General features: G+C 42.1%; 1 protein-coding gene across 2 annotated transcripts in view; it reads left to right on the top strand.

Annotated features, from left to right (window-relative positions):
* dclk2a (doublecortin-like kinase 2a) overlaps positions 1-24,554 on the top strand; it is a 44,285-nt gene that overhangs the window by 5,781 nt on the left and 13,950 nt on the right. For both annotated transcript variants that reach the window (XM_015965872.3, XM_015965880.3), the window contains exons 3-6: positions 20,446-20,548; positions 23,347-23,445; positions 23,624-23,674; positions 23,940-24,019. In XM_015965872.3, coding sequence (XP_015821358.1) covers positions 20,446-20,548; positions 23,347-23,445; positions 23,624-23,674; positions 23,940-24,019 — 333 coding nt within the window. The remainder of the gene's footprint in view (positions 1-20,445; positions 20,549-23,346; positions 23,446-23,623; positions 23,675-23,939; positions 24,020-24,554) is intronic.

Here is a 24,554-nt window from a genome sequence, read left to right as displayed (position 1 = left end):
CCGCTTTTTGGTAACAGTGCTTCACTGTGATCAGGAGATGCAACCCAAAAATCGGCTGCTGATTGTGACCAGTTTAATCAGTTAATGATCAATCTGAAATTTAAACATCACATTCTTTTTTTGTGTGCTTCAATAATGCATCATTTGCAAGCAGCAATAAAGAAATCCTACATTTTCCCCCATTCAACATCTCTGCTGGTTCACACTGGCAACAACAGGCAGGGACATCACTAATATTGAAAGACACGGGGGACTTAGCCCCTGGGCTGCAGGAAGAAGTTAGCCCTGAAATTTGGACTCTAGAAGGCGCTGTATCAAATACAGGCCATTTACCATTTAAACAAGCTGGCTGCCATGCTACCAGCTAACGGATATGGAGCGATCACTGGCTGCTTGTTATGGGCCATTCCCATTTGTACCGGGTCGGCCCGGGCCGGGTAGCCCCAGTCGGCCCCAGCCTGGCCCGGTTGATTCCACACATCCTTGTCTTAAGCCCATGTGGGCTGATTCTACCCACCAATCAGAGGCTTGCCCTAATGGAAGGTGTGAATTTGTTGTCAGCAGTGGGTGTGTTGGCCCTGGTCGGCCTGAAGCAGACCCCCTCGAGAAGAGGGCTGAGAATGAGCCTTGGTTGGCCCGGAAAAATACCAGGCCACCCAGATATGTAAGCAACCTACGCTACCCGGCCCGGGCCGACCCGGTACAGATGGGAATGGCACATTAGGCATTTCCAGCGAAGGAAGGTTGGCTGGAGCCAGGGACATGCCCTGTATGGTGTGTGTAAACTGCCTCAGATTACCAGCCGAAGGAGACCCAAGTTTGAGATGGAGCCCTCTGAGAAGCATGTTGTCTCTGTAACGTGTGGAGAAGTACTTCGCCATTAGTCTTTGCTTGAAAGCGCTTTATAAATAAAATAAATCTGATTTAGTCGTTGTGGAGATCAAGTAAACAACACTGAATTAGCCACTGTCCAACGGACGAGTGCTGGAGCATGCTGGGAGAGGGATGGCAGGCTGCAGGAAGACTTGAGTAGAAGGAACTTTCTTGAAGAAGGACTTTGGAACAGATACATTGGGACACGATTGGGAGTTTTGGTATGAAGAAAAGACGAATGACAACTTGGAGTGAGTGAAGGAGTCAGGAACACCAACTGGAGGCTGGTGTCCAGCCAAGAGTGGGCGGGGATCATGTCGTCTGCCGCTTCCGAGGGTTGGACATGATGACGACCTGACAAATTTGACGTGTCTTTTGATTTCATTGTTTGTTATTTAAACTAACAAAGTAATAGCAACAGTGTAGCTAGTCTCCTCTTCTTCTTAGTTGAATTGGCAGACTCCATGCTTCCAAAGCGCACTACTGCCCTCTGCTGTTTCTTTCAGATTACAGTCATAGTGCAAATGAGTAACGCGGAGCTCTGTCCCTAAACTGCTGCTGTTTTTCAAGATGGTGGATGACCATGGAGTGTCAACCACAGTTCATGCATTTAAAAATATTACATTTCAAGCTGAGAGGAATATTTAGAATTGATGTTAGTGAGTCATATTAATGAAAAAGGACAAGTTTGCAAACTGGATACACAGAACTTGATGGTAAACAAGTAATTTAATTCAGACTTTTTTTAATTTCATTTCACCATCTTGCTTCTAGATGTTTAGTGTTTACCTGTGCATCATGTACAAAAGCTTTAAATGTATGGATTTAGAATTTTAATAGTATCTAATCCCCAATCATTCTTAAAAAAACGGCAGATTTTATTCACCAGCTTTGTCAATGGTGCCTCCTAATCTTCCACCAGATTAAACGTGTGTATGAGAACCAGATGGTTCAGAACCGAACAGCTGAGCTTTTCTCTGAAAACAGCTGTGATTTATAGGTTTCAGGCTGTCAGTAGTTTAGGTAATTATACCCCATTAAATCATCTATGATTAATTACATGCTCTATTATGAACAAAGCAAGCATAATAAGACCTGAGCACTCGGACCTGTAGCTGTATCCACCCCCTTCACCTGCTCCTCCTTCCTGTTTCTTCTATAATCCGACCCACATGAGGCAAATATATTTCAAGGCCTTCATCTGAAATTGTGATAGAGGGGTTCTAAGTATTAGTAGACTAGATCAGATTAGACACATGATGTCACTCTTTAAAGAGATTTATATTAACATCTCATCTGGAAGAATTCATATACCAAGATTATTAACACAGAAGTGGTCTCCACGGGATTCAGTAATAATTGATGTAGATCATTTTTGAGATCAGAACAGCTGATGGCTGATGAACTTCAGATGTCAAGCTGCTGTTCTACATGCCGTTATCAAAGGACAAGTTCACTGAAAAACCATTTTTTTTTAAATATGGTCACTCTGAATTTAACATCCGGGCTAAATGTGAAAATAGCCTTCTACCCCATTTCCTGCATTGGCCACCCATGGAAAATGGACAGGAAACACTCGAATTAGAAAAGCCAGTTAGTCTACGTCACATTGAAAATTGGACTCACCTATCTTGGCTTTGCAACAGGGAAGGCTGTTGTATATTTGGCGTTCAGAAGAGAGCAGAGCACATCTCGGCTAGTAGAAGCTAACCCTTGCTGGGCCTTTCCACTGGCCACATAGGCATTGCAAAATGTGTTCGAAACGCGATGGGCACAATTAGCCGCTGTTGGAGTGGAATGGTTGCTTTCCATCGGTTGCGAAACTTTGTGCTTTGGAAGCGTCCCTGAAGCATAAGGACATATTATTCTTGCTTGGTGTCTATTTTTTATGCGCTATGCTTCCAGAACACCTCAAAAATCTGCAGTTCAGGCCAAACATGAAAGCAGTGTGAAACATAAAAAAATTTCTAAATAAAAGTCACTTGCAGATTTCTAGTTTTGGAACGAGTAAAAATAAGTGTGTTATTTCCTGTGAAACCTCCATTAGTAAACCAAACAGAAAATAAACCACAGACCTTTTTTGATGCATGCTGCCTTCTTTCCCCTTGATTGATATGTGAACTGCAGAAATCACGTGTGATCTTGCAATTCTCCTGTGATTTTGTGACCTTGCGAGCGCAGCTGTATGGAGCGCCATTGCTTCTGAAACACTCCTGTTTGGAAAGGAGCTAGCGGCTAAAAGGCCTTTAGACAGTTTTGACACATCCAATGCTGCGGCTGGGTTAGCATTAGCAGCTTCACCACACAGCAGAACTCCTCTAGGCTTGTGTTTTTTGTGGGGATAAAACATCAACTTAACAGAACAAATGAAGTCAGAGGTGGCGTCGTGTTGCAGTTAGCCAGTCAGTGGAAAGATTTCTGAATATCAGGAGACTCCTGCTCACCTCGCATCTGGCTCACTTTTAGTTCCTAAAACAGGAGCGCCAGAGCTTTTTGCCCCACAGAGGTCGACTCACGACATGCATGCATGTGTTGAAAAAAACAAGTCAACATGGTCTTCAATAATTTGAGAAATGTCTGCATTCTCTTTAAGCCACACGTCTTCAGTTCATGAAAAAGATAAAAGAAACATTTTTGATATTGTAAAAAAAATGTTTGCAGAATGAAAGCTGAAAATTTGAAGGAACAATAAACGCTTTCTGAGAGACTTTGTCTAATTAACCCAAAATTGGCTAAAAGATGAGACCCTAAAATTTGATCTGCAAACCTGATAAAACGAGTCTGTGTGAGCATATGAGCACTTTCTCTGCTCTGTAATTAATACAAATTGGATGTAAGCTTTGTAACACATTCATTTGGAAGTCAAATTTAGTTGAATTATGACTGCTCTAATATGATTTAGACAGAAACAGACCACCGCAACAGACTCAAAGACAGAATTTTCTGCTGCTTTGCTTACAGAAAGGATTCCTAATAAACCTGAGACTGAAGGGGAAAGCTGGGTAATGTATGAACAAACGTTATAGGTCCCATAAAAAGCTCCTCAGGGGCAACTCCTCAGTCACACACATGCACCTCAAATGCCTTACAGCAGCAGTTTCACCATCTGCTCCCAAAAAATTAAATCCGAGGTTCCAGCCACCTGGTGTGCAGTCGCTGCAGCCTCCCCCTACAAACACACACACACACACACACACACACACACACACACACACACACACACACACACACACACACACACACACACACACACACACTGAAATACACACAAAAAGACTGCTTGGTAATTGAAGCTGTAAGCTGAAAGGAACGGGTTAAAGTGCAGCTGTCAGGGGTGTTTTTGGGTGTGTGCGTAGATGTGTAAGTGTGAGTATGCTCAAAGCACTTCTGTCAATGCTTTTCTTTGAACTGAGCGATGCTTGTGGATGTTTGCTATCAGAGCCAGCAGAGTCAGCTGCTGCTTTTTAATGCAGTTTTTCTTCTTAAGGCCATTTAATTTGATTCAGATTGCCTATTTTTTGCAAGTCATTGTTGTGACATTATCGTATTTTATTACATCCCTCCAATTTCCAAAGAAAGCACCCAAAAAAGCGTACATTTCAACTGAGTGAGGTGCACAAAACATCAGAATAATTATTTGAATTCATTCTCACCGAATAAAAATGGTCGAAAGTAATAAAATGCAGTTTGATTACATTTCCTAAATTGTAACTGGTTTAAAAGTAGGCTACAAAATATTCTTCATAATCTGTCAAATCTTCAACTTTTTCATCGGTCTCCTCTCCTGAGTGTACACCATGAAACAGATGACTAAAAATGGGAAAATGTCAAGTTTAAATAGATTTAAACTCTGGGAGGGTGGTGGTTTGTCTCAACATGCTGAAAGAGAAAACATTAAGGTACATACATGAAGCTGCTGGGAACTGGAAGAAAAATGCTGAATTAATCAGAGCAATGCTTAAACATGCAATGGGGGTTAAACGGAGTCCAAAGAAAGACCATAAAGTGAGTCAAACATGGCAGAGAAGATGGACTAAAGGGTGTAATTACATTTAAATAGGATCCAACAGTAATTCTTCTACTTTTCCATTAATTATACATTTTACAAAAAAATGCATATGCATGTTTTTCTGTAGAGGTAGATTCTTTCTGTCAGTTCAGGAAATATTTCCCAATAAGAATAAGTTTTGTTGGTTGTTTTGTTCTCCTCCTTCACCTCCAGAATACCACATTTGCAACTTCAAACTGGCGTGCCGCCACATGTAAAAATGTCGCTGACATACCTGACAAAGTGAACTGCTCCATAAATGTCTTTGTTTTTTAATTGGTTAAGTATTCCGTTGGTGGTAAAAGTGAAGTATTGGTCACTATTGTGGAAAGGTTGGAGCAAACCATTAGTCCAGAATAATTTTTTTGTGATTTTCACAGCCTGTCTTGTTTGCTTTCCACATATCTGTAACATAAAAATCAAACACTAGATCTGGAATGAATAAATTTAAAAGAAAGAGTGACAATAAAACCAACTCTGTCCTTGTAGAAGCAGCTTGCACACCGTAACAACAAAGCTCTGATCGACATTAGAGTGCACAGTCCATGCAAAAAAAAGTCTGGAATCCAACCTTCACCACTTGTGTTGGCTCGGTGAAAACCTTGCCACTGTCTCAGGTCAGGATGGTTGAACCATTCCTATGCAGAAGAAACCTCACAGACAGGTTCCGCTGGGGGTTTGGTGCATACCATTTTTGCAAGCTGCTAAATCCTTTAATTTTCTATTTTATTAGTGAATGCATATTCTGGAACAATTACGCCATCTATATTAATTTGTTTAACATGTGGATCCTTAGTAGAAACAAGCCCAGACTCATCCTTTCTGCTGAGCTGTAGGAACAGAAATGTTTGTCTTTTTGACAATAATGAGGGAGGAAAAGATCCGGACTGATGCTAATTTAACATAAACTTGTGGATTTAATATGGTTTTCCATCTCCTTTGCTTTTCCTCCTGAATACAGGCTTTGCAGGAATGTATAATAGACAAAGCGCATTAGTGCCCCTGTTTCTGCGCACTGTTCAAGGTCATTTGTAGACATGAGTAGATGCAGTTTATCAGGGCATAAAGAATTCGCCATGCTGTGCAAGAACATCCTGCTGATAGACTGGGAAGTCTCAGAAAAGACTTTACCAAAATTTACCCAACTCAGTTTTTTTAACTGGATGCAATTGTTTATTGTTTAAATTGATACTAATTTGGGAATAAAATCACAGCAAAATGCATTGGTCCCACTCGATGTATTTGGAGGATTTTATGGTAGTCATTGCAGAGATGTGCATTGCCATTTTTCTTCCCAGCCACGCCTACAGGGGAGACAAATGGTGACTAAATGGTGATAACTTCCGAATCAAAGAGTTTGTACAGATGTCCTCTTAGAGCATCACGGTCATGAGGGAGTATAAGTCGGGTCTTTGTTTGAAAGGGTCAGATAACTTTATTTGGTGTTTAATCCAAATCGTGTTTTATCAAAACTTCAGAAATGAATGAATGAAATTCACTCAGTTCAACTATATCTATGCATTTAAACATAATTTAAAATGTCTATAAAGGTTGCAAAAGCTGTTCATACAAGATCTTAAAATTAACAGTGGCATTTACTTTTGGCTTCAAGTGTTCTTGTCTTGTTTGGTGGTAGGTTGCTGGGTAGTGTGGTGCACTCATACGTAGGAGACGGAAGCTGGTTGGTGTGAGCCTGATGCTGTTTGGCATCACCTCACATTCAATTCAGTTCAAAGATTATTAATCCCAGAGTGAAATTAGAGTTTCAGTACACACAATTCAGAGATCAGACATACATGGGCAAAGACACATGAATTGGTGACTGTGGTCATTCACAACCTGAGTCGCGCTACCTTAATAGAGATCAGAGAGGTTACATGAGGATTGGTTCAGGTGGAGGGAAAAAAAGGCACTTCAGAGCAACCCTCCACAGGGAGGGCAGCTTTGCTATGCAAAAAACACTTCAGACAGAAATGCAACAGACTTCAGACATCACACAACATAAGTTAAGTGTCCACTAGGTGGGGTGGTGGGTTTGGGACTCTCCACACGTCAGCGCCTGCAGCCACGATAAGCAGCGCACGTCACTTCAGTCTGGACGGGGAGGGAGGTCGTTGGGGTTTGGAGGGCACAGTGACTCCTGGAACGATTCGGCGGCCTTCACAGCCCGTAGTCCCACCCAGGCTGGGATAGGGAGACAGAGTTGCCATGGCGACGGCAGCATTCCACATTTCTTCTGAGGGGGAGTATTCGTTGCAGCCTCACAGGCTCAAGGGCACCAGATTCAGATTGGAAATTGTTTTGGTGCCAGACAGAGATAATTTCTTCTCTGTCTTAAAGTTCTGTTGGTCCTCAACCTCTCAAAATCCCAATAATGGCGTAAATGAATCTATCCCAATCCGTGCTGATTCGTCCACTCGCTCCTTGATGGCATCCATCTTTTGTGCCAACGCATGAATCTCAGCCAAAGTTCCAAGCTTACGACTCATCTCGACAATTATATCACATTTACATATTTACATATTACATGACACGCTCCTAATGATGACGGCCTCCTGGCCTTTATTCTCAGGTTTTACTTTACACGTTAGTACTGCTCTCCTACCTTAAAGCAACAATGTGTGATTTTTACCATTAATCTCTGGAAATATTCATCGAAATGTTGTTGAAAATGAATTAAAAGATGCCCAGTTGTTGAAAAATATTGGCATTTTCCTAACATATAACCATAAAATATTGGCAGCTTCGTAACATATAACCATAAAAATCGGGTCTAAAATACATGGGAGTGGGTTTATGTCTCTGGGTGATGGCATATTAGATGCCATGTTTCCTTCTTCAGGAGCCTTTGAGGACAAAACACATTTATTGATTCTTAACAAGCAGTTACAAAACTTTCACCATTCATTAACATTGCTGTTTTACACATTTACCTCTTCGCTAGTTGTCAGTGATGAAAGGGAATCTGATGTTCTTGTTGTTTTGTTGGAGGTTGTGCTCCAAATGTGTTTTGACCCTAATGGCCATCCGTTGGTAAGGTCTTACTGGAATACAAAAATACTGTTTGCTTGCGATGATTAAGGTAACTACTGCTCCCTGTTGCCAGGAAAAATACACATCATCACTTTAAGCTAACAGTTGCCTACTCTCCTCTCACCACTGTGTTCATCTCAATAATCATCATTGTCAAGCTGATAGGATGATGGGACTCTCTGGTAGTCCACAGGGAGAGGAGCTAGACCTTCTCCCTCCTTTAGTGTTTCAGAGACTGAACCAACATAAGGATCTCATCTGCTTGTCATGCTCTGGCTGTTTTTGTTGGTTTTTCTGGATTTAATGTCTACATTTAGGTCATCAACCATGAAATTTGCATGCCCACCCATTGTTCTGCACAGTCGTTAACACAGAACGCCATCTGACACCAGCACAGTGACACCATCCAAGCGTGAACTGAGCTGTTTGGATCAGTGATACTCTGGACTGGTGAACTGATTGTTCCTTTGTTTGACTTACCCAAAAATTTAATTTATGGACCATTTCTTGCATTACGGGGCTTAAAACGTGAATTAAGATGTCCTATTAAGTGTTGGTGAATAATACATGTAATAGGACAAAACACGAGGAAGAGTTTGTCCTTGTGTTTTCTAAGTACTGGCATTATGTACAACAAGAAAGCATTAAACTCACACGTGTAAAAGCTCACCCTCAGAGCCCCACCCACCATCAGTCAGCTGTGTAACGCATGCAGACCACAGATGGGGAAGGGCTTCCATTGTATGTTGCCTGATCTCAATTGTTTGTTTTGTTGATGCAGCCTGGCCTTAATCCATCCTCTTTCAGTCATTCTTTCACCCTCTCAGCAGAGAAGTTGACATCATGACATTTTTTAGCTGCTTTCAAACCCCAACCCACAAACTTGTTTGGCTTGAGTTTAATCATGCTGGAATGTCCGTTTTGGCTGAGCGATGGGATGAATATGTTATGAGCTGTTCATTCAAAAGATTCACTAAAGTGGTTTGTTCCACAAGATTGCTTTTGGGGTAAGGTTAATGTCACTTAGCTTATTTTAAGCAGTTATTAATGTTAAATGAAAGTTGGGCTACTAAGTTTGATACTCCCCATCATGTCTGCATGTTTGTTGGGTTTACTTCCTGGTTTAACACCTCTTATGTCTTGTATTTCTGGTTAAATTATCTGACTAAACTCCTCCTGCACCAATTTCTCACATCTGGCATTTTCCTTCGTTGGAATTCAAAAACCCTTTCATGTGCTTAACTATTTGCAGCAAAGAAAACCTGGAGATTGTTACTGTTCAGAGGACAAAGCATGATTTGCTAATTTCTTCACGTCTGTTTTTGTTTGACTTTTAGAAACGCTAAATATGTGTCATCAAAAAAACAAGAAATGGTGTCTACTCTTCTTAAAGGTGCATTATGTAGAAATGAAGAAAAAATGACATGTGGTAAAGTTTGGTTACAGCCAACCACTTTTAAACAACTCTGGAACTTTTTGCCGGCCATCATCGAATTATAATTGTGGGCGCTGCAGGATTAGCTCACTGGAGACCTGGAAACCCCACACTCACTGATGGTAAACAGTAGTTACGTCCCTCCTTCCTGTGTTTTCAAAGGAGAAAAACTGACAATCCCCACAGCCAGCTGCATATGAAACATGTTTCAGTATAACATTCCTTCCAAAATGACTGAAACATTAGACTCTTCTGGGATGTTCTCACTGTAAAATTCTAACTATATTCTTACATACTGCACCTTCAATCATAATTATCCAGACATCTGCCTGTGAAGGTTCTCAGTTAGCTAACTGATGATAATCCAAAGAGGTTCGAATGAAGGCAGACGGACTTCTTTGGTTTCTTAAAGACAGAAATCGGTCCACCCAAAAGACAAGACAGCCAAACTGAAGCTTAATGGTGTCACTTATGCAGCCTATGAGGATTTTCCAGACCTTCACGTTGGGGAAACTAAACAACTATTACACAAGAGCATGGCACAGCCTCTTAAGGTCAAGACTCTGCAGTCCATCTATACCTGAAGGACAAAGGACACACTTTTGAAGATGAAAAAGGACACATTCTGGGAAGAGAAGACAGATGGTTTGAGAAAGAAGTGGAGGAATCTAATCTGTGTCAAACGTGAAAAACCTACAACAAACAGAGGAGGGGGTCTCAGGTTTCACCTTTCAGACAGCTAAAATGCAGCTTCACACCTTTTTTCAAAAGAGTTTCAGTCTAGGTCGCACCCTCAAAACAACCATTCCTACACAATAAGCCCTAACAACTTTGACTCCTCAGGGGGTAGGGAGGAGGGGTATTCATAGGTAGTTTCAGCTAATTAAGCAACAATAGACAGTGACTGTTTATAAGCTTGGCCCTCTCATTGTCCAGTCAGAATTGACAAAGCTCCTCAGATGAGAAGCAAAATGGCTTCAAGAAACCAAAGATGTCCAGTTGCCTTCATTCGAACCCCTTTGAAAGATCAAGACATCTGTTGAATGAACGTTTCCTCTTTTGCTGTTTTTTGTGGAATATTTTTATTTCGTGCTCCTAAAATTTAAGTAAGGAAAATGGAGGTGCATGAGTTGTACACAGTGAAATTTCTGTGATTGTTTTTAGAGTCATGAAAAATCAGCAGATTCAACTTTTTTTCTGTTTGACTTATAGATCTTATCTTGTTTGGAAAAGTTTAGAGACTAACCTGACTATAAAATATTAGCCCTGTATTTCTACTGGAAAAATAGTAAAACCAATTGAACTGATGAGATTTTTTAGGTGGATTTCTTTGTTGCGGAGCTCAGCAAAGCCAAACAGACAGGTCCTCCTCAAAAAATTAGCATATTGTGATGAAGTTCATTATTGTCTGTAATGTACTGATAAACATTAGACTTTCATATATATTAGATTCATTACACACAACTGAAGTAGTTCAAGCCTTTTATTGTTTCTAATATCGATGATTTTGGCATACAGCTCATGAAAACCCAAAATTCCCATCTCAAAAAATTATATTTCATTCGACCAATAAAAGAAAAGTGTTTTTAATACAAAAAAAGTCAACCTTCAAATAATTATGTTCAGTTAGGCACTAAATACTTGGTCAGGAGTCCTTTTGCAGAAATGACTGCTTCAATGCACCGTGGCATGGAGGCAATCAGCCTGTGGCACTGCTGAGGTGTTATGGAGGCCCAGGATGCTTCGATAGCGGCCTTAAGCTCATCCAGAGTGTTGGGTCTTGCGTCTCTCAACTTTCTCCACAATATCCCACAGATTCTCTATGGGGTTCAGGTCAGGAGAGTTGGCAGGCCAAATGAGCACAATAATACCATGGTCAGTAAACCATTTACCAGTGGTTTTGGCACTGTGAGCGGGTGCCTGGTCGTGCTGAAAAATGAAATCTTCATCTCCATAAAGCTTTTCAGCAGATGGAAGCATGAAGTGCTCCAAAATCTCCTGATAGCTAGCTGCATTGACCCTGCCCTTGATAAAGCACAGTGGACCAACACCAGCAGCTGACATGGCACCCCAGACCATCACTGACTGTGGGTACTTGACACTGGACTTCAGGCATTTTGGCATTTCCCTCTGCCCAGTCTTCCTCCAGACTCTGACACCTTAATTTCCGAATGACATGCAAAATTTGCTTTCATCCGAAAAAAGTACTTTGGACCACTGAGCAACAGTCCAGTGCTGCTTCTCTGTAGCCCAGGTCAGGCACTTCTGCCGCTGTTTCTGGTTCAAAAGTGGCTTGACCTGGGGAATGTGGCACCTGTAGCCCATTTCCTGCACACGCCTGTACACGGTGGCTCTGGATGTTTCTACTCCAGACTCAGTCCACTGCTTCCGCAGGTCCCCCAAGGTCTGGAATTGGTCCTTCTCCACAATCTTCCTCAGGGTCCGGTCACCTCTTCTTGTTGTGCAGCGTTTTCTGCCACACGTTTTCCTTCCCACAGACTTCCCACTGAGGTGCCTTGATCCAGCACTCTGGGAACAGCCTATTCATTCAGAAATTTCTTTCTGTGTCTTACCCTCTTGCTTGAGGGTGTCAGTGATGGCCTTCTGGATAGCAGTCAGGTCGGCAGTCTTACCCACGATCGCGGTTTTGAGTAATGAACCAGGCTGGGAGTTTTTAAAAGCCTCAGGAATCTTTTGCAGGTGTTTAGAGTTAATTATTTGATTCAGATGATTAGGTTAATAGCTCGTTTAGAGAACCTTTTCATGATATGCACATTTTTTGAGATAGGAATTTTGGGTTTTCATGAGCTGTATGCCAAAGTCATCAATATTAGAAACAATAAAAGGCTTGAACTACTTCAGTTGTGTATAATGAATCCAACATATATGAACGTCTAATGTTTATCAGTACATTACAGACAATAATGAACTTCATCACAATATGCTAATTTTTTTAGATGGACCTGTACAGCAGGATGAAAAGAGTACACAGATGGGTGGAGAGAGAACCAGAAGGTCAAACATGTCAGAGGAAGAGGAGTGCAGCATCAGAGAGGACAAACTTTTGTTTACTTTGAGGAATTGTCACCTAGCCAACACAGTGCCCTTCCGAAGTGTTCGCTGAGCAGGCACGGCAGGTCCTGCAGGAGAGAGCTGAATTAGAGTTGGTTGGCAAAACCTAAGGAAGCATGCTCTGGTAATCATATAAAGTTTTAATAAGTTAGTTTTAATAAAGTAATTATAAAGTTTAAATATTATGTTTAAGCCAGAAAGGTGTCTCGTTTGTTCTGAGAGCAGTACTTGTCTAGCAGCCAGCCACTAGGGGCAGTATTGTTTCAGCTTCAACCTCTACATGAGGTTCTTCTGTAAAGAAAATGAAGCATATGTTGATGGGGAAAATCAATGTCATAAAAACAGAAAGTATTTAAACCCGTAGGCTGTGTCTCAATTCAGGGTCTGCATCCTTCGTCGGCCGGTTGCGTCACAGCGCCGCGACCAGGCCTGTCCCAATTCGAAGACTCCTTCAAATGCGGTTGACGAATCCGGCCTTCTTTTCGCCTGCATGAAGGATGGGTCCGGTGTATCCTTCAATGGTTTACATTTCCCAAGATGCCTTGCGGGACGCATGGCAGAACTTTTGAAAACAATGGCGGACGGTGAAGCGGGAGCTGTCGGAGAGGATTGCGCATATAAATGTCAGTATAAACTTGAAAACTGTTAGGTTAAGGGCTTTTTGTGATACATGAACGTTATTTTAGTTTGAAATGTTACAGTAAAAGTGCTTGTGTTGCGGTCTTGGCTCCTATGTTCGGCCACTCGGTGTCATACTTCTCCCGCTACGTTTTCCCCCTGATTTTAATAGAAGTTTGTATTTTAGGGACATAAGAGAAAACCAGGGAATTTATTAAGCTTAGGGCGGAGATGGACCACATGATCACTGGAGCAAAGTATTCGGCGTCTGTGGCATGGAGGTACAATAACATCTCATATTTTAAGTTTAGTTTTTTTCTGCGAAAACACGAAAGGAATAACCCGTTGTCCTCTTTTCTCTATCTTTTCTCTTCATGTTTTTTTTCCTTACATGTTTGTTAAGACTATTCTGGAGAAAATGGGCATCCAGGAGAAGGTGACAGCGATGACCAGCTTCTGGAGCTGATCAGGGAGGACTTGAGGCTGCAGAGGGAGGCAGAGCAGCAGAGGGCACAAGAGAGAAAGGAGAACTATGACAGGCTTGCTAGAAAAAATGGTTAAGAAAGATTAAACATGTACATATAAAAGAAATATCTAAATAAAATCAGTGCTGTATTAAACACTTGCATTTTATTTTTGTTTACAAATGCTGGGTCTTGAAAAGTCTTAAAAGGTGATGAATCGGTTTTGGTCAAATTAAGACCCTTAGAAAGTATTAAAAACTATTATCACATCTTTGCTCAGGCTCAGCTTGCCAAAAGTATTTTCTCTGCTCTCCAACAGTCAAGGAAATGATTAAAAAGCTAAATAAAACTTCCAGCTCCATTGTTTAAAGTTCCTTCTTCCTTCTGCTCAGCGGTTCCACGGTTGCTAGGTGACGGAACGTTCGCCGAGGGAGTGGCGGGAATTCATGAAGGCTAGGCCTGTCCAAATTCACAGCCGTTAACGTCCGGTGTACTCGGCCGACGGAGGAACCAGCCCACGTCGGCCGAGTAGGCTGGGTCCTTCGAAGGATGCAGACCCTGAATTGAGACACAGCGGTAGACTATTCTAGTAAAATTCTAGTATTCTAGCAAAATTGTAGTATCCTAGTAAAATTCTAGTTTTCTAGTAAAATTCTAGTATTCTAGTAAAATTCTAGTATCCTATAAGTTAAAGAGCAAGTCACCCCCAAATAAACTTTTTTTTGCTGATAAACTAAATAAACGAGTGTCTAATCGTTCTGCAGACACATGTCGTCAATAATTTGGCACTTCAGTGCATCTTAGTTAAAATTTAAATATTCTGCCTAAAACTGGCAGTGTTGTGCCGTTGTCAGGTAAAAACTCAGCACTGTATTTTAATTTAAATCTGCCACCGCTATTGGCTAAGAGGTATGCTATGATGTAAACTGGTACATTATGATGTCACAATGCTGTCGTGAGCCTGTGGCTGTGTCTCAATTCAGGGTCTGCATCCTTTGAAGGACCCAGCCTACTCGGCCGACGTGGGCTGGGTCCCCCGTCGGCCGGGTAGACCGGATGTTAACGGCTGTGAATTTGGACAGGCCTAGCCTTCATGAATCCCCGCCTCTCCCTCGGCGAACGTTCCGTCGCCTAGCAACCGTGGAACCGCTGAGCAGAAGGGAGAAGGAACTTTAAACGATGGAGCTCGAAGTTTTATTTAGATCTTTAATCATTTCCTTGACTGTTGGAGAGCTAATTCGGAGAAAATACTTTCGACTAGCTGAGCCTGAGCAAAGATGTGATAATAGTTTTTAATACTTTCTAAGGGTCTTAATTTGACCAAAACCGATTGATCACCTTTTAAGACTTAAAGACCCAGCGGATACCCTCTAGTAAACAATTCTCATTTGTAAACCAAAATAAAATTCAAGAGTTTAATGCAGAACTGATTTTATTTAGATATTTCTTTTATATGTACATGTTTAATCTTTATTAACCATTTTTTCTAGCAAAGTAAAAAGGCTGTCAAAGTTCTCCCTTCTCTCCTGTGCCCTCTGCTGCTCTGCCTCCCTCTGCAGCCTCATGTCCTCCCTGATCAGCTCCAGAAGCTGGTCATCGCTGGCACCTTCCCCTGGATGCCCATTTTCTCCAGAATAGTCTTAACAAACATGTAAGAAAAGAAACAGGAAGAGAAAAGAGGACAACGGGTTATTCCTTTAATGTTTTCGCAGAAAAAAATAAACTCAAACGAGTTTTTAAAATATGAGATGTTATTGTACCTCCATGCCACAGCCGCCGAATACTTTGCTCCAGTGATCATGTGGTCCATCTCCGCCCTAAGCTTAATAAATTCCCTGGTTTTCTCTTTTGTTCCTAAAATACAAACTTCTATTAAAATCAGGGGGAAACGTAGCAGGAGAAGTACCACACCGAGCGCGGCCGAACATACGAGCCGAGACCGCAATACAAGCACTTTTACTGTAACATTTCAAACTAAAATAACGTTCATGTGTCACAAAAAGCCCTTAACCTAACAGTTTTCAAGTTTATACTGACATTTATATGCGCAATCCTCTCCGACAGCTCCCGCTTCACTGTCCGCCATATTTTTTAAGTTTTTCTGCCGGCCGGCCCGCAAGGCATCTTGGGAAATGCTACCTGTTGAAGGATACACCGGACCCATCCTTCATTCAGGCGAAAAGAAGGCCGCATTCGTCGACCGCATTTGAAGGAGTCTTCGAATTGGGACAGGCCGAGTCACGGCGCTGTGACGTAACCAGCCGACGAATCCGGCCGACGTAGGATGCAGACCCTGAATTGAGACACAGCCTCCGTGTGTGTGTATTTGTTAGCAGCTCCGCCTTCTCGGTCTGCCAGGCAACGGCATTTGTTGCATTTTTCAAACATGAAGTGGGAGTGGCGTTAGACTCTGGTAGGGGTTGACTTGCTCTTTAAAGAAGTGAAGAGGGTTTTAAAATTAATCAGCAGATAGTAGCAGCATCATGAGTTTTAGTTAGTTTTTGGAGGCGAGGGGTGTCCAAGGTGAAGATGATTAGCTAAAGTTGGTGGCTAGCACTTTTCCCACATGTGTGTCTTTAATTTAAACATTATGTGATTAGGACACACGGGCCTTTTACCAATACCCAAGTACATCTTTACGTTCTTGGCAAGTACAGCAGAAAATTCACTCAACAGAGTGCGGGAGGATGTTTCACAAGTACATGAGTACACGAGATCAGACGAGTACACATGTTGAGAAATGGCCATGGATTGGGTAGCATGTTTCCCAGTAATTAGACAGATCTCAAAGTGGGTTCTAACACTGATAAGGTGCTGGAGTTGTTTGTTTCAAATATATTTCAGTGTTAGAAAGGGGAAACCTACCATGGCTTAAAATAAATGGGTGAAAAGTGCATTCAAAATACAGATGTTTTAATAATTTTTCTTTCAGAATAATTTTAAAGGATGAAAGAACAAGAATGCGGATCCAAGCGGCCAAAATGACTTTTCTCCACAGGGTGGCTGGGCTCTCCCTTGGAGATAGGGTGAGAAGCTCGGTCATCCGAGAGGGGCTCAGAGTAGATCTGCTGCTCCTCCACATCAAGAGGAGCCAGTTGAGATTTTTCGGCCATCTGGTCAGGATGCCTCCCTGGTGAGTTTTTCTGGGCACATCCAGCCGGGAGAAGGCCTAAAGGAAGACCCAGGACATGCTGGAGAGACTACGTCTCACGGCTGGCCATGGAGCGCCTTAGGATTCTCCTGGAGGAGCTGGCCCAAGTGGCTGGGGAGAGAGAAGTCTGGGCCTCCCAGTTTAGGCTACTGCCCCGCGACCCGACCCTGGATAAGCGGCCGAAACTGGATGGATGGTCTTTAAAATATATCCATTTGATAAATCAGTTTTCTTTGGTTTTAGCTGCCCTTGAACACACTGTAGCTAATAGTTGAATTGAATTTACCTGAAAAAAAAATGTAGTTGTCCCAGAGCTCTCATAGCAAGAATATTTAAGAACGAGACAATTATCTACACACACATTTTCTTATGTACATAAGAAACCAAAAAACAGATGTCAGTATTTCATTCAAAGTTGGCAAAGAGCGTAATCGTGTTAAACTGCATTTGCTGTTAGAATAACCTTCCGCCACTTCTTCCTGCAAAATAAATCTGTTTGGTTGGCATTATGATCAAACTTTGAGTTATTCGCCAGTTTGTCAGAAAAATAGTCCAGAAAGTAAGATGTTAAATATCCAACTGGCACTTCTTGAATCATTTCAGGCAGTTTGACATCAGTGCTGTCTATGCTGAACCGCTGATGGCTGCAGAGAAACAATCTGAGCCAAACTTCCTGTCTTAATTTTACACCTAAGGAGAATTTCCCAGATGTCACGGTGCCGTTGCACACATCTCAGGAACCCTCAGTGAGGCTTTGTGTTGCTGTGTCATGACTTATTGACCTAAAAACTCCACATCAGCTCAGCTTCTTCAGCGGAAGGACCTTTATACTGGAAAGGAAACAGGAGTGCTGCGTCTGGGAAACTTTACCCGAGGATTGTGTGTGATAATCTCTCTGTGTTAAACAACAGGAGGGCATTTCTGACACATACTTCAGCCTCTCCCTGTTGGCTGATGCTAGGGTTGTTGTGACACTTGAGTCCTTAAGTTCAGCTGTCGAATTCCAGCAAAGGCGCCCATCTGAGGAATGAAATTCATCCCAACTATGTTGAAAATAATGAGCTGCTGAAGCTCTCCCTGTACTAACTCTCACTGCTGTTGCTCAGTTTCATTTTTCATGCTAAGTAAGTCATTTAAATGACTAACTCATGTGGTCCGAATATGAACCACTACAATTGTAACACATGAATCATATACACCGGTATTTACGCTCTAGAGTCAACTCAGAACTCAAGTTCTCACATTTCTCTTCTATTGGTTCCATTCTTTTCCCTGCCGAGTCTATTTATGCTCTTCAGAAGCGATTCAGCCCGTTCTGAACCATCGGTTCATGTGCAAATTTAGACAAACACACACACGCCCACACACACACCCACTGTTTCACCCACCAGTCCTCTCCGAAGGATCCATCTGTCCACAGACATGCATGTTCACATTCAGCAGGTAGGCCTGCCGGTGTGTGGGTGCACATGTGCAGTGAGATAATGAAAGGAAATAGGTCTTTTGTCTTCCTTCTTGCCCACCTACAGCAGCTGAGGGGTGTGTGTGTGTGTGTGTGTGTGTGTGTGTGTGTGTGTGTGTGAGTGTGACAGAATGTAGTTTATAAGTAACTTCTGCTTTCATCTTCAGCGTTCTATAAAGCGAAACCACTTTGGAGCTGCAGAGGAAATGACAGAGATTGGGACTGAGACAGGGAAATGAAGAATTGAGACAAACGACTGCAGCAGAATTTTTACTGCATTGTTCCTTCTCTAGGAGTCTGCGACGTGCTGAACGTCAGGGCGTCTCAACAATTACTGCCTTATGAATGTTGGTATCCATGTCTTTAATCAAAAATAAATTATAAAGACATAGCCGTTAATGTTGCTTTAGTATTCTTTAGAGTTAAATGTGATGATTATTGTAAAATTACAGTTCCTAAAATAATCTCAGCTAAAGATCTTTAGTGTATATGATGTAAATGGGTCTAGGCACTAGTGTACTGAATTAAACCTCACTGTCTGTAAAACTGGTGGAATTAAAGAGACACTATAGAACTTTTTCATTTAAAAAAATAATAATTTTCTTGTGCCAGTATGTGCTAAAATGACCCTTTACAGGGTTAACGAAAAGACATAGCCCCTATTGCTTCCTGTGGCCGGATTATTCCATTTGCAACTTCAGAGTGCCCGTCCAGTCTGTTGGACTTACAACAAAATGGAGCTGAATTATCGGATGCTGCAGTCTACTTTTAGCCCGTTTCCTGCATGTTTTAGATTGTAAACACAGTTGATTTGTTTAATTTAGTGATGGATCACTCCTGTAGATACCAATGAAGGTTGGGGCGACATTTCAGCTATGAGATTAAGGTGTTTAAAAAGACAAACGCACAGCGAGGAGAGATTTTGCTTTCAGTTCTACTAAACAGACACTAGGGGGTGGTAAAAGCAAACCAAAACTGCCTAGTCATCCTTTAAAGCCAAAGTCATGTTCTGCTGATCATTGATGACGGTTTCAGAAAAATCTACCCAAAACAAATAGACTGTCGTCAAAAACGTGTTTTCCCACCCTTTCCCCTCACCGACACACATTCTGTTATTTTTCCGTACTTTTATTAACGGTAGGAAGTTAAATTTGCCATCCATCCATTTTCATCCGCTTATCTGGAGTCGAGTCGCGGGGCAGTAGCCTAAGGCGAGAGGCCTAGACTTCCCTCTCCCCAGCCACTTGGGCCAGCTCCTCCGGGAGAATCCCAAAGCGTTCCCTGGCCAGGTGAGAGACATAGTCCCTCCACCGTGTCCTGGGTCTACCTTTAGGTGTCCTCCCGGTTGGACGTGCCCGTGCCTGACCAGATGCCCGAGCCACCTCAAATAGCTCCTCTCGATGTGGAGGAGCAGCAGGTCTACTCCGAGCCCCTCCCAAATGGCCAAGCTTCTCACCCTATCTCTAATGGGCCATTCCCATCTGTACCAGGTCGGCCCGGGCCGGGTAGCCCCGGTCGGCCCCAGCCTGGCCCGGTTGATTCCACACATCCTTGTCTTAAGCCCACGTGGGCTGATTCTACCCACCAATCAGAGGCTTGCTCTAATGGAAGGTGTGAATTTGCTGTCAGCAGTGGGTGTGTTGGCCCTGGTCGGCCTGAAGCAGACCCCCTCGAGAAGAGGGCTGAGAATGAGCCTTGGTTGGCCCGGAAAAATACCAGGCCACCCAGATATGTAAACAACCTACGCTACCGGCCCGGGCCGACCCGGTACAGATGGGAGTGGCCCATAAGGGAGCGTCCAGCCACTCTTTGGAGAAAACTTATTTCGGCCGCTTGTATCCGCAATTGCGTTCTTTCGGTCATTACCCAAAACTCATGACCATAGGTGAGGGTAGGAACGTAGATCGACCGGTAAATCGAGAGCTTTGCCTTCTGACTCAGCTCTCTCTTCACCACGACAGACCGGCACAACGTCCGCATCACTGCAGATGCAACACCAATCCACCTATCGATCTCACGCTCTAGTTTTCCCTCACTCGTGAACAAGACCCAGAGATACTTAAACTCCAGCACTTGGGGCAGGACCTCATCCCTGACCCGGAGAAGGCATTCTACCCTTTTCCCAATCAAGTTTGAAATTAGAAATTTGCCAAATAACTTCAAATAAGAAAGACAACTGGCTTCAACTTGCCATGTTTTTGGTAAAGCAAAGGATCAGATCAGCTCCAACCATCCTCAGCTGAATTCAGATTCAACTTTTCAAACATTATAAATCTTTTGTTCCATCAGATTACCTGCCTACAGGACTTCTTTGGGGAGGACGATGTGTTCATAGCATGTGGTCCAGAGAAGCACCGCTACGCTCAGGATGACTTTGTGTTGGATCACAGTGGTAAGACTTCCACTGCCTTTATAACTGGGCAGCTGAACTTAACCTCTGTGTTTGTGTCTGTCTTCTTTAACTTCATAAATAATTTTCTTGTGACTATTTGCAACATATCTTTTCTTTAACAAGTTGACATCAGGTTGGGTGTTTTACATTTGAAGCGACACTAAGCAGGTTAGTTTAAAAGTGGGGTTCAGTGATTACATTGGTAGAAACTTTACCAACTTCACCTGGAACAGCACACTGCTGCCCTCTGCTGCCCAGAAACAGCACTTAACAGTGTTGTGGAGCAGGCAGGAGCCCCAGGGTGCACTCTCTACCTGCTTAGTGTCTGTTAACATTTTTTTAAAGGCTAGCAGTTAACTTTTTCAGTTCACCACCATCAATAAAAAGCCCAAGAAGAAGAGCAAAACCTGAGAGAACATTGGCTTTCACTCATTTTAAGGAGCTAAAGGAAGCTATGAAATCACAGACTGATGGTGGCCTGGCTTTGTATCTACAGGACTTGTAAGCAGGGGTGGACTGGCCTATCTGGTAATCTGGCACTGTACCGGTGGGCCGCTTGGCCAGCATGGGCTGACGCAAGCCAAGCAGCAAGCTCTCCCCTTTCCCCGAAATAAATGCCAGGGCCAAATGGCCATCTCAGTCCCCCCATAATATTTTCTGTGCAACAGTGTGGATCTTTTGTAATTCTTGGCATATTTGGAATAAGTTGGCTTGAACTAGAGTTAGCTTGTTGGTAGTGCTGTGGGGGGATGCGAGACGACACCCCCGCCACCACCACTCTGAGACTTTCTGACAAAGAATGCAAATCAGATGCCAGATACAACACACTAATTGATCCCCCCCCCCCCCCCCCCCCAGAATAAAGATCCTACTGGCTGAAATCACAACTAAATAAACCCTACTGTAGCTAGCTCTAACAATGAGCTAATGCTAACATGGGCCTACTGATACTAAATAAACCACAATGTAAATAGATCCACAATGTTGGGCAAAACAATATTACTAACAAGTCCAGGAGCAACAAAGCCAGGTCACCATCAGTCCATGGTTTCCTCCTTCAGCTGACTGTAGGCTGCACCGGTGTTCACTCTGGTTTTAGCTCTTTGCTTCACCTCCACATACATTATACTCCTACTTTTACTTTCAGGCTCCGCCATGATGCAAACAAAAACATTTTTTTTTACTTTTCTTTTTCATGTAGTTTCTATTGCCAATCATGGATGAAAAAGCTAACTGCTAGCCTTTATATTAGCTATACATACCAGCACAGTAAAAAAACCAATAGCTTACAGCACTGGTGCTGAACTAAACCACAAAACTGTTAAATGTAGTTTCTGTTCAACGGAGGGCTACGGAGTGTTTTCCAAAGGGAAGTTGCTCGAGTTTCTGGCTCAAGAATCACTAAAACCAGTTTCAAAGCCATAGCTTAAAGTGTTACAACTATTTAGTGTTGCTTTAAAAAAAATCTTCAAGTACAAATTAATGATTGCCGCTCCTATTTTGGGAAATTTACTTTGCATATGGTGAAAAACATGGACTGCATACAGTGGGCTTTGTGTTTGTGCTTTTACCCTTATGCTCTGTTTGTTACGCCATGTTTGGTTTGACACATTCTCTGTACATAAAGCCCACTGAGTTCATCTGAGAGAACACAGGAAGGATGTGACCTGTTTAATCTTCAGATCCATTTACTGTCCTTTAGCCAAGGTGGAACCGCCTCAGGGGGAAGGAAGGGGAGTTTATTGCAGTCTCTGTCTGAAGCAGTTACATCCTGTTTGATATTTTAGTTGTTTGGTCAGGTCAGTGAACAACAGGGAGTTATACTTATGCATACTGTGTGACTGAAGATGATCAGTGGTGGAGAGCTCAGACTCAGAGACAGTTTGCAGCTTTTGCCCCACTTAACTTCCTGTGCTCCATTTATAGGAGAATTAGGTCTTTGAAGGAAGACAGAAATGGAGCATTATGAGAAGAAGCCATCATTTTTACAGATTCAGGACTAAACTTTCAATTGGAATAAAACAACTTGGATTGCACTCTGTAACAAAAAAGTAGTTCAGATTTAAAAAAATATGTTAAGGCAATATAGTTGAGGCTGCTAACAAGAACCAAGAGAACCGAGCACACCAAACCTGCTCTTAAATCTCTACACTGATTACCAGTAAACTACAGAATCGATTTCAAAGTACTTCTACTAGTTTATACACAACTCTGTGGTATTGGGCCATAATACATGTTGAATTTCCTTCAGGTATATACGCCCAGCAGGGCTCTGAGGTTCTTAGGAAACAGTCAGCTGGTAGAACCCCAGGTCAGAACCAAACAGGGTGAAGCTGCGTTTGGCTACTATGCTGCTCACAGATGGAATCAATTTCCTCATGACCTCAAATGTTCCCCAAGTCTAAAAACTTTTAAATCATAATTGAAAACCTCAATGTTTTCATCAGCCTTTGAATAATTGTTCTTATGCTGCACCTTCTGCACTGTAACTGCTCACCCTTTAATTGAAACATTTTTTGAAACAGTTTTTTCTGTCATGTTGATTTTAATGTTATTGCTGTTCTTAGTAATGGAAAGCGTATTGAACTGCTTCTGTGTATGAAATGTGCTACATAAATAAATCTGCCTTGTCTTGCCTTATTACATCTACTGTTATTACAACTGTTACTACTACTACTACTGCTGATGCTACTACTACAACAACAACAACTACTACTACTACTACTACTACTACTACTAATGATGATAATACAAAAATGATAATATTAATAATGACTATGAATGTTTTGTTACCCCAGAATGTAGAGGGATAAAGTCTCCACACAGTCGGTCTGCTACTCCAAGCCTAACAGCTAAGAGCCCTGGACTTCACCGACGCAGCAAGTCTCCAAGATCTGGTAGTAGATGCACCTTTGTCCTAGTTTTAGAGAAAAACTAAATTTGTTTATCATGATCATGAAAAAAATACAATTCAGACAATATTAGTGTATAAAATAAAAACAAATAACTATAAATACTAAACAGGAGTACTTATAGGTTTTAGGTGTATAATCTTGCTTGTCTTGTGATTTTCAGCAAGATCACCTGTTCAGTTCTCCACCAGTCACTCTCCAGTCCGATCTCCTGGTAAAAAAAGAAAATTTCCTTGATTTGGTCTTTGCTTTTCAAATGTCCTTATTTTTGTTAGATTTTAAACCAAAGAGCAGCCAGTGTTGTTCAGGGTTTTATAATTACTACATTTGTACAGTATTGTGACTCTATACAGTTCAGCATCAGATTCTAATGTTTCAGAACTGGATCTCATTTAGAGGACAACACTAAATTACACTTGGTATTCCACCTTTTTTATTATATAAAGTATTTTTTCTATCTTCTGTTGTTCTTTATACAGTCAACGGTTTCTCAGCTTCCAGGTCTAACAAGTCATCCACTCCGTCTCCCACCAGTCCAAGGACCATCCCCCCTCTGAAGGTGAGACAGTGCTGACCAGCACATATAAATGCATGGTTCAGAAAAATAAAAGGTTTAATTTAACCAAACAACAAAATTATTTTCCCAATAGGTGAATTTTTCCAGATGTGTTCCTACCTGCTGAGTTGGATCAGCTGTGTCATTTTACAAGCCATGTTTTACAAACAAGGTCCCCAGGGATTTCTTTCAGCACCATGGACAGCAACATTACACGTCGCATCCTATCACCATTCGTCAACTGAATAACATGTTTCTTTAGTCGTTGTTAAATTGAACTGTCCCTCCTGATTTTGGTTAAGCAAGCCCCGTGTGGTAGGAGGTTTTCTGGCAGTAACCTTGTTTTTAGCCGTGCAGTATGCTTCTGTTGGAGTTTGGTTCCTTCCCTCTGTGGCGCTCCAAACTGAGGCGGTTGAGCGAGTTATGCCTTTTAACTTTATTTCCCTTTTGATGTAGGACGTTGCTTAGCAAACATATAAATAGACCATATAAATGGTGGGGATAAGTAGCTGAATATCTTTTATTATGGATACACTAT

The sequence above is a fragment of the Nothobranchius furzeri genome, chromosome 4, assembly GCF_043380555.1.
Source record: "Nothobranchius furzeri strain GRZ-AD chromosome 4, NfurGRZ-RIMD1, whole genome shotgun sequence".
Taxonomy (NCBI): domain Eukaryota; kingdom Metazoa; phylum Chordata; class Actinopteri; order Cyprinodontiformes; family Nothobranchiidae; genus Nothobranchius; species Nothobranchius furzeri.
This window is presented reverse-complemented; position numbering and strand designations above follow the sequence as displayed.